The sequence below is a fragment of the Leptinotarsa decemlineata genome, unplaced genomic scaffold (genome assembly GCF_025532065.1).
Source record: "Leptinotarsa decemlineata unplaced genomic scaffold, Ldec_3_MD MMD2_tig00026307_RagTag_RagTag, whole genome shotgun sequence".
Classification (NCBI taxonomy): domain Eukaryota; kingdom Metazoa; phylum Arthropoda; class Insecta; order Coleoptera; family Chrysomelidae; genus Leptinotarsa; species Leptinotarsa decemlineata.
The window spans coordinates 1,690,252-1,711,962 of NW_027412681.1; the positions used below are offsets into that span (position 1 = coordinate 1,690,252).

General features: G+C 36.7%; 2 protein-coding genes across 2 annotated transcripts in view; one reads left to right on the plus strand and one right to left on the minus strand.

The window, feature by feature from the left end:
* LOC111514214 (Excitatory amino acid transporter 1) overlaps window positions 1-2,281 on the plus strand; it is a 59,750-nt gene extending 57,469 nt beyond the window's left edge. Inside the window, exon 9 of the mRNA XM_074180833.1 lies at window positions 1,133-2,281. Coding sequence (XP_074036934.1) covers window positions 1,133-1,298 — 166 coding nt within the window. The 3' untranslated portion in view covers window positions 1,299-2,281. The remainder of the gene's footprint in view (window positions 1-1,132) is intronic.
* Window positions 2,282-4,763: 2,482 nt separating this feature from the next.
* Window positions 4,764-21,711, minus strand: part of Tsp (Thrombospondin) — a 54,797-nt gene continuing 37,849 nt past the window's right edge. Inside the window, exons 7-15 of the mRNA XM_074181299.1 lie at window positions 21,574-21,674; window positions 18,439-18,654; window positions 16,772-17,026; window positions 16,067-16,171; window positions 12,380-12,726; window positions 12,042-12,217; window positions 10,647-10,962; window positions 7,398-7,819; window positions 4,764-5,071 (exon numbers count right to left, since the gene is read on the minus strand). Coding sequence (XP_074037400.1) covers window positions 4,968-5,071; window positions 7,398-7,819; window positions 10,647-10,962; window positions 12,042-12,217; window positions 12,380-12,726; window positions 16,067-16,171; window positions 16,772-17,026; window positions 18,439-18,654; window positions 21,574-21,674 — 2,042 coding nt within the window. The 3' untranslated portion in view covers window positions 4,764-4,967. The remainder of the gene's footprint in view (window positions 5,072-7,397; window positions 7,820-10,646; window positions 10,963-12,041; window positions 12,218-12,379; window positions 12,727-16,066; window positions 16,172-16,771; window positions 17,027-18,438; window positions 18,655-21,573; window positions 21,675-21,711) is intronic.

Consider the following 21,711-nt stretch of genomic DNA (forward strand, 5'->3'; position numbering starts at 1 on the left):
ACCTTGATATCTTGACCCGTTCAAAAAAAATACTGCTTTCCTTAGATACTTCAATTTTCGCATCAATTTTTGATCACGGGTTTATTCAATGATAGGTATATTCTCCATGAGTTTTGTGTAACTCACCTTTTCTATCTGATTTAATAATAATAATAATAATATACGAATCTTGTGAAAAATAAATATAAATGTATCTAAGTATAGAAATATGAAATGTGAATACAAAAACACCTACTAAAAAGTGAGGTTGAAACATACACTATAGTTCAACGTCGAAATTTCGTATTAGTTTAAAAATATTATCACACGTATAGTATAATACACATATAAACATATATATTTATATATAATAGTACATAAATGAACACATCCATTACACCAGACAATCAAACATTTACATCAAACAAGAATTTAAACAAAAATCTTATATAATAACCTTGATTCAAATATGCACATTTTGTCACGTAAATTTATTATTATAGAACTCTGGCAAATTATAATAGGGTCTATCAGCCAAAAATGTTTCACTCTTATTGTAAACATTTTGTTGTTCAAATTTGTCTGTCTTATATCTGAGGGCAAGTGAATAAACATCTTAACCCTATTGTAATAGATAAATAGAATTCCTGACCAAATTTGTTAAAGGAATTGGCAATTTCAACGCGGTGGAACGGGTACTATAAGAATGGCAAGAAGCCTCAAATAGGGACATATTTTTGTAAATGAGGCAAACCGATTCCAAAGTAAACAAAGCACTCACTGTTAAAATCGTTTGCTCATCGAATTTGTGTCTGCATGAATGACGAGGTTTAATCTTACATATATATCTGATAGCCCGTTTCTGCAGTACTAATACAGAGAGAAGTGCTGATGAATTACATACTCCCCAAAATTTATTGAAGCTACTCTCATTACATAACATCCAGGACAAATTTTACTTTTGAGCTGTTTGATATGTTCGATAAATTTGAGTTTATTGTCAATGTGAATACCTATAGAAATTTAGATTGAGTCTTGTTCTTGATCACTAAGTTATCACCAAATGAAGTCATTTGGTGATAACTACAAAATAGTTTGCTTCTAAACTTTCTAACACTGAATTCATCATTCTCACTTTGCGAAAATTTTTCAGAGACCGATTCAGAACAACAATCAATGTGATGTGCGACTGCCTGGGAGCAAGAATGGTTGACCTGCTGAGTGTTGGCGAATTGGGAGCCCTCACCGAAGCTGACAAGCTGAACGCAGAGCCCCAAGAACTGCTCGAAATTTCTAAAGAAGTTGACAGTCGCATGTGAATAGTAAATTAGCTTTCTAGGGAATTCACCTCGAAATCATCGTTTGAGATTTCCAAATTTCAAGGTTGAGGCCCAACAAAAATGTTTTGTTGAACCAAGAAAATGTATACGTGCTAGTAATATTTTTATCTGAACACTTGTGAAAACATAACCTTCCGTTATGTTTACCAGATTCACAAAATCCTCACTATATGTCCATGTTCGATTCGATGTCATAATGATGTTATGTATGTGACAATAACATTCGGAATCATATCCAGAAAAACTGTGTCTTCAGTGTATATATGTCATACCAAAATGTATTATTGATTGTTAGGAGATTTGAGAAGTGTACACTACCAACTTAGGTGAAATTCAAGGTTTTGTTATTGGGAATCCACATCAAAGTTTTCTTCAGGAAGTTTCTGAATTCCCATATACTTATTTCAAAACTTCATAGAATACAAAAACATCACCTTAGTGGGAGTGTATACTGTAGGATACTCAAATATAGATGTGTCATAATTTTCCTGCTCAAAATATTTGCTAATAAAGGCACCAACTACGTCAACCAGAAAAAAATATTTATATACAGCCTCAGTCGACAAACAATTTCAGTGTTAGTACTGAATTTCTCCTTCTTTCACTTATAGTTACCAGAAACAATAAAATACCTTTATATTTTATATAAAATTATATAATCGTTAAATGTTTTAGGATATTTTCTATGTATTTAGGGACCAAATCTTTAGTTTTAAGATTTCACAACCCATTGTTTTTTGTATGAATTAGACTATTTTAGAAATAAAACATATTTATATCAGTCTTCATGACGATAACTGCCGTAAGTTTAGTTCATTACCATTATTATTGCTGTTCATCCTGGAAAGTGCCATATAGTTTTTATTATGTCGTTGTTACTAGGAAAAAAACGTATATGAATTGTTAACCACTGATGTTATAATTGTGAAGTGTTTGAATGAAATAAATCCGAATAAATCTCACACATATTTTCATTGGAGCCAAAAGAAAAGGAAATAATCAAACTTATGTCACCATTCTGCAATTTTCAACAATAGTTTGGGATTTTTGTCAAAGAAGAAACTTCCCTAGCCTTTTTCCAAATCAATATAGTCAATTGACATCTTCATCTGTGACAAATTAGTTAAGACTTTCGTGGTCAAGGTTTTGAAGCCCGTGAATATTTGAAAAAAATTCAAAAATTCACGGCCTGCAACAAGATACAGACATCAATCACCATCTCTGTTTCTGCATCTCTTTAAAAAACTGAATTTTTCAAAAACTGAAGAGCTCTTTACATAGTCTCTCTTGGCGCACCACAAGGATCAAATTTGAGACCACTACTGATCAATATCTATATTAGATCTAGATTAGATCTATATTAGCGAAAGCATAGTTGATTTTATAGTGCTAAGCTCTAAATTCAAATTGTAATGATATACTGTGTTGATCATTTCTAAATGCAGTATAATAAGTAAATTTCAACATTATCATCATAAATTTCTTTTGATTGATGAATAAAATTTAGCTCTGGTTGATTTTGGTCGTGATACTCGACTTTTTTGTTCATTTCATTGCTGACTCCGAAGACTGGTGGCATAAATCTACAAAAACACCTTCTCTACTTTTTCTTTCCCAACCCTAGTCTTATGTACTCCATTTGTATCAAAAATCCACCCTGATTCAACTTTGCAAATCTAAAATGTTTTCATTAAAATTTCACAAACTTTACCTAAAGATTTGTTCTTCACAAACTTCATTTTCAAAAATGTTACATGTTTTGTGCGATCACAGTAGCTTTCTCATAGAGAATAACGTACTGAACGGTAATTCTTCACTATAATTTTACCCCAAGTAGTCGCTAGTGAGAACTACCGACTCAGATACTTACTCGAACATAATTACCTAGAGCCTCTACTCATAATGGGGATGTTCCTCCTGACGAGAATCAAGTAGTTTTCATAAAAGAGCTCTAAAACAACGCATTTTAAACTCATCATTTCAACCTTCTTCTTTAAAAAATTATTTAAATACTTAAAAAAGAGGAATGAAATAATGCATTCAACATTTAAAGGGATTTGTTTCTATTTCATCATTTGGCAACATCGGTTATAGCTAATAAAGGACAATGAATCTGTTACCTGTATGAGACAAACAAAGATGACATATTTCAGAGGCGTGCTATTCTGTTTACTTATGTTGCGAGTTCCGAGACATTCTGTGACATATGACATTTTGTGCACTTATCTTCCTCTATATAAATAAATAACAAAATAACTGTTGTTTATGTGACTTGTGGAGGTGGTATTGAACTATAATTCATATTTTGCCTTAATTGTTGATTTATAAATATAATTTTCCTTTTTTAAACTAAAATATCTAGGAACGTATAAATTATTTCGACTTGATATAGGCACTGTTGCCAATATGTGAATTTGAAACAAATCCCTTTGAAAATTAAAACCCAACATTTGAAACATCAATTTGAATACTTTTCGAAGTGAATTTGAAAAACTCATGAATTAAATTATTTTGTTCAAACTTGCATTTGCTGTCATAACCGAAATTGAAAAACATTCTCCATTGAGGATGTACGTTAAAACATCCTCAATTAAGATTAACTAAAGCATATTACATCAATTCTACATCAATAATAATATGTCTATGAAGGCTAACATCGATTTCCAAAAAACAAGTTCAGTAATGGTGATTCATTTGAATCAAGTTGGTCATTTAGTAAAACTTAGAATTTTTAGGTTTATTAATTTCCATTGCCACCAAATGATTAGGCGTTAAACATTTATTTTCTACGTATGAAATTTCGAAATTTCCATTAAAGATATAATTTTCGTCTAGAGGATGATTCGAATGTGTTGAACTTGTGTTCTTACTAACATAGCTCATATGATGTTCCTGGATGCGATTCCTAAAAGTTCTGCCGATTTGACCAATATATACCTTAGTACAAGTTCTACAATTTAATTTATATACTCCAGATCTCTCAAGACATCCAATGTCTTGACAAGACAAGACATCCAATGTCTTGTCTTGTCCTTGTTATTTTGAACTAACTTTCCCAGAGTATTATCTGTTCTGCATGCAATTTTAATATCTTGTTTTTTCAAAAATGAAGCCACTTTTTCTGTTGTTTGTCCATAAAATCATGTTTGTTATTCATTCTACTAATTGACAAGTCCAAGAGAGTCAAGTCAAGCTTGCAAATGATATTCGCGTCTCCAATTAGGCGAATGACTCCTTCCTGGATGGAATTCAGCAACTTCAGGATATTCTTAGGGGCGGAGCTCCATACACGAGAACAATACTCCAAAGAAGGTCTGTGTGTACAGTTTTCTGGTCCAGAATAGTGTTCCATGCTTTTAGAGAAGCAGCCTTTGCAAATCCAGCGACATGATGATTACTTTTTTTATAAATTCTTCATTCTTTGGATAATTAAAAACCCAGTCGTTACTAACAAAGAAATATATTGAAAATATTAACGTTTTGTAATAATCTTTCACAAATTTGTTAGCAGTAGTTCTGACTCATAATACTATGAACATGAACAATATATTAATTTCTCAATAGTAATTATATAAGTACAAAAATGGTTTAGTTTGTTGAAGAACACATGAAATGGCTTGATATATGTAATATGTAAAAATTACACTATTACAGGTTCACTGGAGATACGCTGTATGACCGTATGTTGTCTATCTTCAAATTTTTCCGGAGCCTATGAGGTAGTTGTCTCCAAATTTCTTCCCTCACGTTATCTGAAAATGAAACTTGTTAAAGTTCATATCTAAACAGTCACCCTCTACGGTCAAAGTAGAAATAACCAATAGTGGGGAACTTGTAATAATTCGAGTGATGAGGCTCCCAAGTCTATATCAACACTGTTTATTTTCTGAAGTCGAACTACCCGTTTCTGAGTTATTGAATGATTCGAACCTCCCCATTGAAAAATAAATAGGGTAGTAACCCAGAAGAATTTATTAATTCTGCTTGAAAAAGCTAGTGCTTCGGTTCAATACCTGTCACTGTTTTGTTAACGTTTTCAAGTTAAATTCTCTCAGAAAATCATGTTTGGATTATTCAACAATCCAGTGTAATAATAATATAATAATAATCTATTCCAGAGGTACTCAAACTTATTTTGTCTACCGCCCACTTCGAGAATTAATTATTTTCTAGCGCCTCCCATATTTTTTTTACTTTACTACATCTTAAGAATCACAATCGCAGTCATTTTAATAATTAAATTCTGTGTGTCATGTGAAAATTAGACTTTCTGATGAAGGTAATGTAAAACACCAAAACTTTTATTCATGTTATTAAAACAAACATTTCAATTTAAATTTCGAAACTAATATAATGTGAAGGATGAATTTGATGATTTTCAACAAGTTTGTTAATATCAGGCTTGAATTCACTCAAAAACAGCCGTAAGTCACCGCGTTCGGTAATCTGCAACCGACTTCTCTTTTTAGTTAGCAACGTTGCCACAGCACTGAATCCACGTGCACACAAATACGATGATGGGAATGCTATCAAAATTCGTTGAACGATGGACCACAATCCAGGGTATAATTGCGGGATTGGCTTTTGTAGCCAAAATTCTTGGTATCCATTTTTTAATTTTATTTTTATTTCCTCGTTCGTTATCAGTTCTATGAGTTCTTCTTCCAGCTGGGGTGATCCTGGTGTGTTGACATTTGAAAAAGGATCCAACACCCAGTCCGGTATTTCCAATTTCAAAAAATCCTGGAATCGTTCTGCAAAATCACTGTGGAGGTTCTCAAAATGTTGGCAGTAAACAAGCAAGTCGTCGTTGTTGAAGACTACTGCTGACAAATTAGGGAAATTGCGAAACTCAAGTCTGCCGATATTATTCTTATATAAGAGCAATTTGGCTACAAAAGAAGCAATGACATTTTTTGTTTCAATCAAATTCAAGTCGTCACCTTGAAGCTGGAGATTGACATCATTAAATAATTTATACAGGTCTGTCAAGTATGCAATATCATTCTTCAAAGTGATGAGGTTGTCGTGCAATTCCTTGTCTTTGTTTTCCAATAACTCCATTATAGAGTCAAATAGATTGTAAAATCGAGTCAGATAGTTAACTCTTGATAACAAACGCACTTCTGTGTGAAATAGCAATCTGTTGAAATCTTCATCATCAGCAACACAAAGCTGATTAAATAATCTGTCATTTAAAGAGCTGTTTCGAATTTTATTGACTACTTTGATGATATATTGCAGTGATTGAGAGAGGCGCTCACTCAAATTTTTCGTAACCAAATGTTGCTTATAAATAACGCAATGTACAGCGAACACATCTAGAAATTTATTTTTTAGTCCACTATGAAGCCTTTGTGACGTCCTGTCATAGCCGGAGCGCCATCCGTAGCAGCTGATACAATATTCTTCAGTGGAATTTCTTTCTCATCACAAATTGTTCCCAGTGTATTAAGTATATATGGTTTCTCCTTTTGTATCCGTCTCTAAATTTCTGCTGCCGACTGCTGCGTAGTGACGCATGCCGTGGCGATGGGTCGCCATCCGCAGGCGCCTGTGCGATTCTCTTTTCACTTGTATTGCGTTATAGCCCAGTCATTTTAGGGGGTTTGCCTAGGAAAGTGGACATACCCAGCTGTAAATTTGTATAAACTTTGTATTTTGGCATCATAAAAGTATTCTCAGAATTCACATATGATTCGACGGCCGCAACTTCAAAAATTGGGGGTCAAGAGTGTGTGATTCAACGCCTTTGGATTATTTCTTCTGGAGTCATGTTGAAGCTCATATCTACAGGGATAAACCAGCAACGACAATATTGAAGCATTCATTCGTGAAATACCAGTAAATATGTTAGAGAGAGTGTGCCGAAATTGGACCTTGCGCATGGGCCATCTAAAGCGGAGCAGCGGACAACATTTGCATGAAATCATCTTCAAACATTGAATTATATTGATCGTTCTATCGATTCTGATAAAGATTTCATCACTGTTTTTAAATGTTTTGTGTTGTTTCGAAAATCAAATCCTACACCTCTTGGCGGATCGAAACAATGCCGTCTGGTACACTAATACTCACCATTACATCTATACGCAAGATCCGACCAAATGATCATCTCCTGCGAGAAACAGAACACACCCAGTCTACCACCCTTGTGGGTGTTGTCGAAAATATTTCCGGAATCCGTCACCATCTTCTCCCCTTCGAAGATTTTCAGTCGGATCAAACCGATCGCCGGTCTGTGAATGAGGAACCACCTGTAGGAAGTCTTCTCCTTCCATCCCTTGTTGAGGGGGTCTTTCCAGAGGAGTTTCACTTGTTGATCAGTGTCTCCGGTGTGCCACAGGGAATTGCGAAGGAGCTGACCTGGACCGGTAGCGGAGTCGACCACTTTGATTTGTATTCCGGGTTCGGCGAATGCTCGGAAAGGTTCTGCCTCCCAGTAGAGTTGTTCGTGCTTCTTCCACATGACGGTGTAGAATTTGCTGTTGCTCTGGTAACTGAAAAGTAAGGAATTGTTACCAGAATCATAACATGGTGGCATTCATAACCCTGCGTCTTTCGACGGAGCAAAGAATAGTTAACGTAATTAATCGCAGATGAACAACAAATCATCTACTAGTTTTCTGTATTGAATATTCTACATTATACTCGTATAACATTACTAATTGAATAGAACTGGCCGATACTGATGATTTGTTATTAATTCATTTGCATCTTCAGTGACTGAATAAATGGAAGGGAGGATGAAAATCTCAAATTATTTAAGATTCTCAGTTGTTTGCAATTAATACTTCTGAGGCTTTTCAGCGATAGATTGTGCTGCTGTTTGCTTGAATTCATTGAATCGGTGAAATTGGAACTGACCCGACATAGAAGACTATGCCACAATTGGGGACTAGTTCCTCGTTCTTGTCATCATAGTAATTTGAGTACAATAATTGAACAATAATTGAACACTATCCTGAAATTTGAACCTTATTTGTACTGATGACGATTCAACAATAATATTGATAATGAAAGAGTGTAAACTTTCACGGACTGAGAAACTGTGTGAAAGCTTGTTTGAAGGTGATTGACAATGTTTCATGAGGAATTTCACTAGTTCGGACTTCCATTGTCTAACATATAAAACAATTTGAAATCCCTTAAACAACTAAAAAAGAAGAATCGAAAATGAATGGCTGAAAATAACAATTATATCAAGCAAAAAAAAATGAAATAATAATGAAATAAAATACAAGTAAAAATAGAACAAAAAAATAATTGACATAAAGAAATAAAAAAATTAAAATTTAAAATACAAAGGGAGAGAGAGAGCTAAACGCATATTGGAACACGCCATCCGAGCATTGATAAGGTACAAAATCAATTATCACCATTGGAAGAGGTCAAATTTGTTGCAGGATGCCACGGAACGATTTGAAGAAATAAGAAGAGAGACATTGGAAGATGATAATGGACCAATCTTTGCCTTCAAGCACGTGCTTGAAGATCCGCCAATACATGGAGAATACACACAACAGAAAGTGGGGGAAGTTAATGAGGAAACAATGCCCAAATACAGTCCGAAAATAGGACAACTATGAAGCCGCCAACGTCATCAACATGAGTTCCCGTCCGCTCACGGGAATAGAGGAATCCTTGTTGAGAAAAGGCCTAAATTTCGCCATTGCGCCAACATCTGTGCCTACTTTGGAGATAATTACTGCAGTGGAATCCACCAGATCCCTTATTGACCAGACCGAGGCAGAAGAATTCAGATGGAAAATCAAAGAACAGCTGGATCGAGAACTAGTTCCAACATCTAACATCAGCAATGAAGAACGTAGAGCTCTGAACGGCCTACGTAGAAACAACACCATCAAGATCCTACCTGCAGATAAAGGGAACGCTACTGTGGTGATGGATACTGTTCTGTACGAACAGAAGATCGAAGAGGTTCTTCAGGAGGGACGATACAAAGATCGAACGAGACCCTACTGCATCAATTGAAAGGAAGTTGTATCAGATTTAAAAAAACACCAAGTCTATTTTTCGGACAAGGAGACATCATCGCTAATACTGCACCCAAAATCCACAAAAAGGACGTTCCGCTTAGACCGATCATCAGCTCCAGAGATTCAGCTACTCAAAACTTACTTTCCATAATACAACCATTACAAGGAAAAACATCGTCTTTTGTGAAGATCAACAGGAAGATCAACTAATTAGTTTCGACGTGGAAAGCTTTTACACCAACGTTTCGGTCGAAGAAGCACTCCAAATCATACAGAGGAAGCTAGCCGAAGACGGGAATCTGAAAGAGAGAACGAATCTACCTATAGAAGTAATTATGGAATTACTAGGATGCTGTTTACGAAACTGTTATTTCCAATTGAAGGACGAATTTTTTACACAAGATGAGGGACTGCCAATGGGATAGCCACTTTCACCAGTCATAGTCAACATATATATGGAATGGTTCGAAACTCTGGCTATTGAAAAATCCCACAAGAAACCTCAAGTCTGGTTGAGATATGTTGACGACACCTTCATAATATGGAACCATGGGAATACTGAACTAGACGCCTTCCTGAAACACATCAACAGCTAGCGTAGAGATACGCAACATATGGAAACCCATCATCAAGCGAAAAATGGCCAACTCCCGCCAAACGGTCATCTCCCACTGAACCAGTGAGGCGGAAAAATGGAAAGCGGGGATAAGTGAAAGTACTTGTTCTATAATGTTATATTTTATTTCAATTTCAAATGTATCAATGGTACTCAATGGATACAATATGCAAGGAACTTTTAAAAAACTGTACATCATGTAAGTGGAAATCATTCTGTTTGTTGTTCAGTACAAATAAATTTCTATTCTACTCTATTCAGAGAGACGGATACCTACACTCCTTTCCGTGAATACAATTCAGATCGGCCCGCAGCTTCAAGCAATCCAGTACACCCCGAGTATTGCTGAAGGTCCTCCGGGGTCCTCAGCCGACCTTAACTTTGTCTGATAGTTTTTGTTGGCCTAAATATTGGTTTCACGTCGTGTTTCTCTAAGATTCCCCCATACCTATCTTTAGCATTTTCAATACAGGGACCAGAGTCAAATATCAACTTCGTAGTTGATTCGTCCGGAGCATCGAGAACAACAACTCTGGCCCTGCGACCGTTACCACATCGCCTTTGATAATATCTACCGCAGTTGTAGACGAAACGTCAAGCAAAATAACCTGCAGGCCACTGTCAAAAATCCCGGAAAATATCTTTCACGAAATATTAATAATACAGTTTCTGGAAAGACATACGAAAATATGTCACCGTAGACACCCTTACCTGAAAACAAACCCGACGTAATCATCATCTGTTTCGGTATTGATAAAGAAAGTTCCTTCGAAGTCGACTCCGAGGAATTCGTCATGTCCAACGGCGAGACCTGGGTCACTGTTCTGGGTCTGAATGATTTCAGCACCGTTATTGTATATTTCCCAGTTGGGATCTGTCTGGGTTGTTCCTTCGGGGTCGAGAATGACTGTCTGATACTTACTGAAGTCCGTTTGGAAGATCAGGGAGTTGTTGGGACATACATCAAAGATGTTTTTTTCGCCGTCTTGGTCATTGTCGTCGTCGCATTTGTCACCGTAACCATTATCTAGAGGATGAAAGACACGTATCGTTAAACTAACATATGAACATAATGATAGTAGTAATAGTAGTAATAGTAGTTATTGATTGTATAATCAGTGAAATCAGCCATTACCAAGAGACACATGGAGAAATACAAGAGTCTGAGTGAGAGCCAGAAAAATTGTAAACCACAGTACAACAGACGAACAGTGGTCAACCTTTCCGGTCGGATACTGTCAGAAGACGAGTGCAGCATATTGGGAACTTCCCTATAGATCCAGCCAAAGTACCCAACGGGGATATCATTGCCAATGTCGAATCAGGTAAACGTACTTCACCTAACGACATTGCTAAGGAAATCCGCATACAAACGTCGAGGATTCTAATGAGCGCAAAACAACCCAAGACCAACACAACACGACGAGAACGAAATGCGCCGAAAAATCCAAGTCCAGGTGAGAATATCTTGTAATTGCTTGCTGACAAAGTAAATGCCACCATCGTGATGAACACCAAGGATTATAATGGGGAAATTGTCGCATTACTCTTCCCAGGGACATGTAAAAGACTCAGTCGGGACCCGACCACTAGGATTTTAGGAAAGAGGACGCGTCTTATCCGTTCATCAAGTGTTGGAGAGAACACCAAAAAGGTCTACAAAAATCAGAAGCTTTTCCGCCACGTCGATATGGCTAACAAAAATCCATAAAGAGAATGTGCTACTGGGATCTTATCGTAAATGCGATAAGTTTACCAACTTATGAGTAGGCCAAATAATTGACAACCAAAGGAACCAATTCAAAGGAAATACAGATACGATACGGCTTATTATCGAAGTTTTCCCAGCAAATATAACTGCCCCCTTCGCTCATCCACTTATTCTCAGTGTGTTTTTACGATAAAATTGCAAACCACAGCCAAAAACCCGAAAAATAGCTTTCACACGGTACTATGTATCCCACGACCAGTAAAGCTTACTTCAATACTTTTGTAGCAACTTAGACAAACAATATCTTTCTCACCTACTAATCCATAATCCAAATTTCATATATACATATCTCTTCTGTACTTTACCTACTCTATATTCTATATACGAGTACTCACTGTTGGAATCAACTTGGTCAGGGTTATAAACGAGCACACAATTGTCCTTATTGTTTGGAATACCATCATCATCAATATCGGTGTCGCAAGCATCCCCTTTGCCGTCCCGATCTGTGTCCAGTTGATTCGGATTCGGAGTCAATCTGCAGTTGTCATGAAGATCGCTTACGCCGTCCCTAAAATATAAATGATCGAATATGTTATCTCAGAGATGCGTACTGAAGAAAAATACTATGTATTGATGATAATGAGAGAGAGTTTCTAATTCATTACAACTACTCATTTCATAAAATATCGTATAAAATATAAAATTATCGTATAAAATGTTAGTAACATACCTATCAGTATCCAAAGAAGAATCGCAAACATCCCCCACATTGTTCTCATCCCTATCCTCCTGATTGGGATTGTGGGCGTTGGGACAGTTGTCGCAGAGGTCCCCTACGCCGTCGCCGTCGACGTCACTTTGATCTCTGTTCGGCACCTTCATGCAATTGTCCAGATCATTGATGATGCCATCGTTGTCCATGTCTTCGTCGCAGACGTCACCGATGTTGTCTCCGTCGACGTCGCTTTGGTCGGGGTTACGGACGTAAGGGCAGTTGTCACAGACGTCTCCCACTCTGTCTGGACCGCCTTGGTCGGAGTCTCTTTGGTCGGGGTTGGGTTTGAGGGGGCAGTTATCCTGTGGAGACATTTTGAAAGACTGAATTAGGTGAATATAAATTGGAAGAGATTATTCGACGCTCCGGTGGGATATATGTTAGATACGCGAGTGCAACCATCTAAGCCTTCTTTCCATTTTGAATCGTGGAACTTGTCAGTTTCATGGCTTTGTTGATCTCGAGTACACTGTATCCATTCAATATCAATGTCACTCGAGACGGGGTGAAAGAATATGTGAGCCAGCCAGAGCATTTAGGGAAAAAACTGGTGACTTTGAGATGGAATGGATACAGTGTACTCGAGATCAACAAAGCCATGAAACGGAAAAGTTCTACAGTTCAAAACGAGGAGAATGCGCAGATGGTTGAACTTGCATATCTACCATACACCCTTAAAGTTACAGACATAATTGAAAAACTCTTGGGGAAACACAACATCAAAACGGTTTTCAAACCCACCAAGAAGATACAGCGAAGCCTCAGGTCGGTTGAAGACAAAAGAGACCTATTATCAGCAACAGTTGTTTACCGCATACCGTAAGAAGTATACATTGGAACCACCAAAAGACTAGGCCAAACGGACAAGTTATTGGTATAGAAAGCGATGTCTGTGAAACTCAACAGAACACTGTAATATATCCCTTCACCAGGAGGAACATAAATGATCAAAATCAATTTTCCTTCGACGGAGAGTTTATTCCATGTTTAACATGAGTTATTTTTCTGAAAGAAAAAGCTCACCCGGCAGCTTGGGGAAGGCTCTAGACAAAGCCAGACTGCCTTTCTGAATATATCGAAGGATCTGTAGAAAATCCTGTAGGTGAGGGACCAAAAAGTTCAGATATATGTGATGAGGCCAGGCCATAGCAAAAAGCTCAGATAGAGCTCTTCGGTGTGCGGAAATAGGTTTGCCTGGTGTATCCAGTGCCATCAGCACCACATCGTCAGAAGCCCTGAAAATCGTTGCAAACTCACCTCCTCTCCACAACTTTCTGGAAACTCCTCAAAATGAAGTCATAACAAATAGGAAATGTCCTGGATTTCTCACCTGACTCACTTTGGAGCTGACCATCCTTTCCATAGAAAGTACTGCAGTACTTTCATCAGATCAGAACATAACATTGGTATCGATTTATGTCTTGCGGTTACTTGGATTCCAAGAAGAGTTCCGGACTTTTGTCTAAATTTGCCAGAATCGACCAAGGCTTACATAGAGCTTGTTGGGCTACAACAGGAATGACCCACATTGTCTAACACCCATACTTACAGATCGTTTTCAATAACAAAATAACAGTGTTTGGCAGATTTTCACTTGAACCATCGGCCCTGAACGATGATTCACCCAACTGCTCAACTTTGTTGAGGAAGTGAATTTATTTGGTGGTGTTGCAGTGACGGCTCGTGCATTGGAGAACAGGGGAGACTAAAGTCATAAAGACTATATACACACAGAAAAGCCCGCCGGAGGCGCGAACATTTTTTGGGGTACCACACCTATTTAAAGAAAAATACGTAACATTTGCATAAATGCAAACAAAAATTGTGTATTGCCAAAAATTATACGTATAAAACTGACCATTAAAAAAACAAAAACAAGGAAAAAAGGTTGTCTTTGAGTTATTTAATATAAATGAACTCTTCTCAGTCAATAAATATATAATACTTTCCTCTTCTAATATAACAGTTTTGTTAAAAATTGCTACAAATATTTTATAAGCACAAGTGCTTAATTATGCTTGAGAAAACAGGCCTAAAAGTAAATTTTATTAAAAAAAACTAATCAATAAAGTTTATTCTATGATTTTCACTATAAGGGTTTTACAAAAACCGCGACACGTGTTTCGCTATACAATAGCTTCTTCAAGCATAACCTTTATGTAAACATAACATTTGTTCTATCCAAGACGATATAGCTGTTGCTATATTTTGTTTGCTTAACAATTTTAATTTACAAGACGAAAATATATGCTACTTAGATTTAAAATATCTTTCTGTAGAACGAGGTAAATTTTTTAAATTGGAGTATCCTATTTTAGACCACGTTCGGTGTTCGGTTTGGTATTCGGAAAATAAAACACAGGGCCGACAAAAAAGGGTTTTTTCGTTTAATGGAGCCGATTAACCAATCGCATTTATTGTACCAACTAATATTAAATCCTCATTTTGTCGATTATCTGACGCTTTAATTGAAATCAAATTTGGTTGAGGTCTTCCCAGAGATTTAATAATGTACAATTTCTTATCATAAGATAAAGATTTAAAATTATTCATCAGCAACCAATATACTATATCGTCAGCTTTTTTAATTTCGTCCAAATTATCCATAATGAATGGAAAAAACTTACCGAAAAGTGAGAACCTGAAAACGCCTTGTAATTGAAAGAAAACACTTTAAAAACATTAAAAATATTACCAAAATGCACTGCTGTAATACAATACTGCCTGTTTTATATACAAATAACAAATATTATCAAGAAACACTAAAACGATTCACCGAAATATTTTTCAGTCCCGGTCCGCCACGGCATCCCGTCCGAATAATTAAATACAAAACAAACGGAGCCGTACACTAACAGAGACCAACTGGAGGCTAGCCTCCTCTAACGCTACAATTTCTGCAACTAAAATTACAAATCGGTACGTATGTCGCTGGTTGGATCGGTCTCGCGGCGCTTGTGTTTTTTAAAACGGTCGGAGGCTTTGCTCCCTTGCAACGTATGGCATTTATTATTTCGAGTTGATGGTTTATTCGTTATTCGTTCATGGACGGTGCGTTTGAGGTTTGTTGATGCAGGATATAGTGTGGGTACGTACTACGTAGTGAGTGATAGTGTTTTTTCGGGCATATTATGCATTTATATTAAAAATCAATGGTGAAGTAATGATACCCAAGCATTTTTAGAAAAAAATAATCATAATTATTCGTCAATATCTTTTAATTTATTGCGATGAATAGCCTCAAATTCTATGGAGAGACTAAGCCCCTCTTGCTTCCCCTGACGCGCCGCCGCTGTGGTGTTGGAATGAGTGTAATTGGACTAAACTGCTCAACTTCGTTGGAAAATCAACTTATTTGGCGGTATTGGAATAGTTGTGAGTGGATTGGAGAGTCAAATAGGCTCACCTACTTGGAACCTAACCTAATCTAACCTTTATAAACCTCCCTGAAGTTGTTGATACCACATACCTTCTGTAGACGAACTTTACAATTACGAACCTATCAGAGAATAGGTCATAACATTAATAACAAATTGTTTATCTCGCAGAACACAGAAGATGAGTGAACCGTTCAGAATGATTTATAACCAAACCCATTTTCATCATCCTTCTAACTGTTTTGATAAAATATGATATACTCACCCCTTCGTAAATACCATCACCATCAGCGTCATTATCGCAAGCATTACCAATTCCGTCTCCATCTGCATCTTCCTGTCCAGAGTTGGGAGTGTATTGGCAGTTATCCTAGATGAAGAAAGAAGTAACAATAATCACTAGTGATAAAATATAGCAGGCACGTATGTTTTTCTCTTTTCGAGAATAGAAAGATTCATTTAAATTCATTTAAATAACCTCATGTGAAAATATGACTCGGAGTGAAGATCCTCATAGTATCACTTCACTCCATTTCAAATTTGATCGTCTTAGTGCAAGAGAGTTCAAGATTATCAGCATTTATAAAAGTTCATGTTTGGTAAAAAAATATCGAAATTAATTTATATCTTCTAAACGGTAATAGATAGGTATAAGGAAATAGTATATGAATTTGTTGACAAAGTGATAATGAATCATAATATGATATTATATACGGGGTGTTCCATTTGAAAAATCAAAGAAGCCGCCATAGTAGAAGCGACAACGCCGCTTCGACTTAAATATTTTAGGCGTGTAGGTCATATTGACTTATGCATACTGTGGAATTCTCAGGTTGATCCGTTGAATAGTTTGCCAGAAACGGCTAATTAACGCTCATCATGAAAAGCCCTGTATTTTCGTTGTATTTTTACGTTAAATAAAGATCCATGGATATATAACGTGATTTCATGTTGTATCGACTATACTTACCTTTTTGCAGAAACGGTCAGAACATGGCAGGTTTTCATCGGGCCATCTGTCAGAGTCGCTATCGCGGGCACAGTAGATTCCATTTCCTGCCCATCCTGGCAGACATACGCACTCATACTGGCCATATCCCAAACTCATACACTCGGCTTGCCTGTCGCATTTGTCTCCGCTGAAGCAGTAACCTTCTTCGCGACGGCAACCGATTGACTGGTTCCCAATGAAACCAGGGTTGCAAGGACCGCATTCATAAGATCCCTGGAACATTAAAATCACTATTTATTTCACCAGTATTTGAACAGTGTCCCCAACTCTCAAAAAATATATCTCCCTAAAGCCCCAATCAAAAACCACCAAAATCCCCACAATAACTATGAATTCTTCTTAATTTTTTTATAATTTATGAAACGAATCAATGAATTATTTTACATAAATAATACATTAAAAATAATTGATGAGTAATAAAATATCATTAAACAAATAATAAACTCAAAACAATCAGTAAGAAAATATCATTCAAATTCGAGACATTTTTTCAGATTTCTTTTTAATTTCAAAACATAGTCTCTTTTCAACTCTACACATTTCTCTCAGCTATGCTTCCGTCTCGGTAACCCGTCCAAATAGTACTCGGCGATGAGAGAACAAATAGAAGTCGCTTGGGGCTGAATCTGGTGAGTAAGGTGGATGGTCAAGCAGTTCAAACCGTAATTCGTGGATTTTCGCCATGGCAACCGCTGAGATGTGTTCTTTTTCTGCAAATATGGCCGTTTTTATGCAAATCCTTCCTTGTCAAGTGATGATGCGTAGTATGCTCCTGTAATGGTTTTACTTTTTTGAAGGTAATCAATTGAAATAACTCCATAACTATCCCAAAAAACAGTCGACATAACTTTTCCAGACAAAAAAAAACAACTTATGCTTTTTTGGAGACGGCCTTTTTTTCAGTGCACTATTTGGACTGTATTTTTGTTTCGGACGTATAATGGTGTATCAAACTTCCATCTACAGTAGTTAAGCGGCGCCAAAACTCGGATTTATCACGTCTGAACTGCGCCAACAGAGCGTTGCAAAAACATCCCGGGATTTAAAAGTGAATTTAATTTCTTAGTATGAAGTGAACGTCTACGATCCAAAAACTATAATGAAAATACAGGTCCGTATTCAAAAATTCAAAGATGGGGGTGCCCCAAGTCAGATAACACCCTATATAAAAGATTCATGGACAAACTCTGATATCCCACATCAAGTGCCAATAGCAAAATGTGGACAGATTTTCAATGTGTCTGCGAATGAAGAAGGTATAGGCGAAAAAATAATTTGGGATTTTTTGTTTTTTCCTATATATCTCCAGAAACAAAAGAGCTATATTCTATTTTTTTACATCATTGAATAGGTCTCTCAAATACGCAACTTTGCCACCGATACTCTACCTCTTATCGTTTACGAAATCCCCATGTACAGAAACGAATTTGAATATCCCTGTATATGATAAACCTGAAAAAAAATCCTATTTCGAAAAAGTTTCAGAACCCCAAAATATGTTTCGTCATGCAAAAAGTGAACACTCAGTTGACTTAAAATACATTATTCAAAAGCTCCTTCAAAATTGAAATTATTCATTTTTCAGTTCTAGTTAGTTCATCACCCTATATATCACACATCATTACCTCCGTATTCAAACACTGGGAATCTGGAACACACCGTCTTCCTTCAGCACACTCGTCTATGTCCACGCATCTCTGCGTTCGTCTAGCAGCATCCTCAATCCCTAGCCCTTGATATCCTGAACTTCCTGTAAATCCTGGAGGACATGGATCGCATCTGAAACCAGGCTGCAGGTTGTGGCAGGTCACCCTTGGATCGCAAGGTTGGACTAGATCACACTGAAGCACAAGAGTTTGTGAAAAATGTAATAAACGCAAAGACTCAATAGAAAGAGAAGTCTGACAAATGAATTTTGCGGAAAATGTGTATGAAAAATGAGAATTGAAACTTCCTAGGTATTTATACCACTTTTAGTTGTAACTAACTTTGCTGCAGTTCCATAAGGGTTAGGTTAGGTTAGGTTAGGTTAGGTTAGGTTAGGTTAGGTTAGGTTAGGTTAGGTTGGGTTAGGTTAGGTTAGGTTAGGTTAGGTTAGGTTAAGTTAGGTTAGGTTATGTTACGTCCAAAGTGAGTGGATCTATTTGACAACGGGCATTACACAGCATATTGCAGACACCCTTACAGTGGCACGTGGCATGAATACAACGATTCACATGTGTGCCCAATTTCACCTAATTCGCTTGTTAGTGAGGAGGCATATGTCCTCTTTTATGAACAGGAGAGAACTAAACAGCACTTTTGAAGTGTTTGTTGTCTCTTGTCTCTTAAATTCTGTTAATTGATCTGTATGTTCGATAATAACATTGAATAAAATTGGTGGTATGGAAAAAAAAAATAATGCAGATAGGACAGAATAATGATTTCAACGCAGAAGTTAGTCAGAAAACAAAGCCTCAAATTCACGTATAGATTAATATTCCCCCAGATCAAACACAGTTTTGTAAAAAAACAGAGGCAAGTGCAGGATTTAATGCTGAAGATAAAGTGGACAAGATGGAGAAATCTGGAGGTTATAAACTCAAGTGTCCGGAGTGTAATAATGTTTATTTTGGGCAATGTGGCCGAAATTTCTCAAAACAGTATGCTAAACATAAAAAGTCTTTCAGACTGGGTATGAACGACTAGATTTTTTTAAACAATCTTTGGTATTTGGACAAATTTTTTTCCGACTTTGATGCCCTGTCACCTTTGAAAGTTATGCCCGCATTGTATAGATCTTCCCAATGTAGAGTCTTTTCCAGAGTTTGTTTACATCATGCAGTCGGAGGTTTTTGATTCTCTTCGAATCATTACCTACAGTTCAGTTTGGGAACTCAAAGAAATTAATTTAAATCTCTCAAATGAAAGAGAGAATCAATAGATTCACTGTGAATCTGTTTGAAAAATCTGTTTTCCGTTAACCACAACCCTCAGCGAGCTGAGGATTATTGAGGTCTTATATCTCATCGTGCGATTCCCAGCACTTTCAAAGGCGATATTGAAAAAATTATCTCCAACTAATCAATAATCTAAATTCACTTCCTGAAATTAGAAATGTTATGGGAATCACCAAAGATACCATAAACTTTTTCCGGGAATCAGTTTTGAGGGGGAAATTGATACCTAATATTTCCAGACTTTGCGGTCCAAGATAGAGTGACAAACACAAAACCATCAGAGTTTTTAAAGAAAATCTTCCAATAATTCTGGAAGCCTTACAAACATTATCTCAGGAAGGAAATAGTGCAACTCGGGAAAGTGCTTTCCAACTGCATGCGGCTACTTCCAAAATTTCTTTCATTCTTGGAATTATGTTGGTAGCCAATTACTCGGCTTTGATGGAACCCGTTGTCAACGTACTCCAATATGTAGCTCTGGACGTGGTCAAAGCCTCGGAACACGTTGAAAGGATTTTACTTTTGATTGAAAACCACTGTGAAAATCCGGAAAAAGTTACAGACGAGATTATAAAGGAAGCTACTGCTGTTGCGGAAAAAGTCGGACTGGAGGAGGACATTACATCAATGCCGCGTATTATGGGAAAACAACGTCATAGAAGCAATCATCCAGTAGAAAGCCCTTCAGAATACTGGAAGAGGTCTTCAGTAATACTATACTTGGATTCAATTATCACCTCCCTTGAAGTACGTTTTGCTGAAGAAAACTCGCCATCATTCGCATTATCTAAGTTATACCCGGCGCAGATGCAAAAGATGACAACTGAAAACAAACTTGTGAATCTATATTGCCCAGTTTTATGATTTACTGAACATAAAGAATGAAATCGAACTTTGGCAGCAATTGTGGCACGATAGGCTTAATCTAACAAATCTTACAGTTCTTGATGTCCTAAAAGAAACAAATTCCTTCTTTCCCGAAAAGGAAAAAGAAAAAAGCATTGAACATTTTGACCATGCACGACCTGTACAGTAGAGCGATCCTTTACCAGCCTCAGAAGACTGAAAACATGACTAAGAAGCCCATGGCAGAAGATCGCCTTAATGGTCTGGTCATGATGAGTGTACACAGAGCTATAATAAATAAAAACCTAAATAATTTTAATTATAAAGTAGTTGAAAGTTTTGCAAAAAAATCCCCGCAGATTATGTTTTAATCAAATATAATTTTGTTTAAATAAATAATTATTACTGTGTTCTGAAGTTTGATTTAGTTATTGTGCTGTCGAGGGCTTGTGAAGTTTTATATATTGGTATCAAAACCGTTCTTATTACAATCGTCATCGAGGCAAAGACTTCCAAAATGTAACGCCTCATGCTTTCGACTGTGCCAGGCGTTCATATTGTTATATTATTATTAGTCATAAGCTGGCGACGCCCTTGACTCTATATACCATGACTTTTATATAATGTATTTTTTATCGAATGATTAATTCTGATGAAATACGTAAATTTTGATAAAACAATCACAAGACGATATTACTTCTACGCATGGGCATTCCTTGCTTAAACTAAATTCTGATTCTGGTCAAACAAGTACATTTTGAAGAAACGATTACAATACAGTGTCACTTCTAGGAGAATAGGTGAACAGTTTTTGGCATTGAAAATAAAATAAAAAAAACTGTCTCTCACCCATATTTGGAAAATCAACAATAATAAATGACCAGCAGGTATGCAATGAACACATTTCTCAATATCCATCCACCTACTGCTCATTCCTTATTAGAACTTTCCAAGAGCAACAACATTCCTACCTACCTCATCTATGTCATGGCAGTTCGAACCATTTCCCGTGAATCCAGCTGGGCATCCAAGACACAAGTAGTAGGGACTTTCCTCGGTGGGGATGCAGCTCATTCCTAAAAACATCAAAAGCAAATTTGAAACTGTGGGACA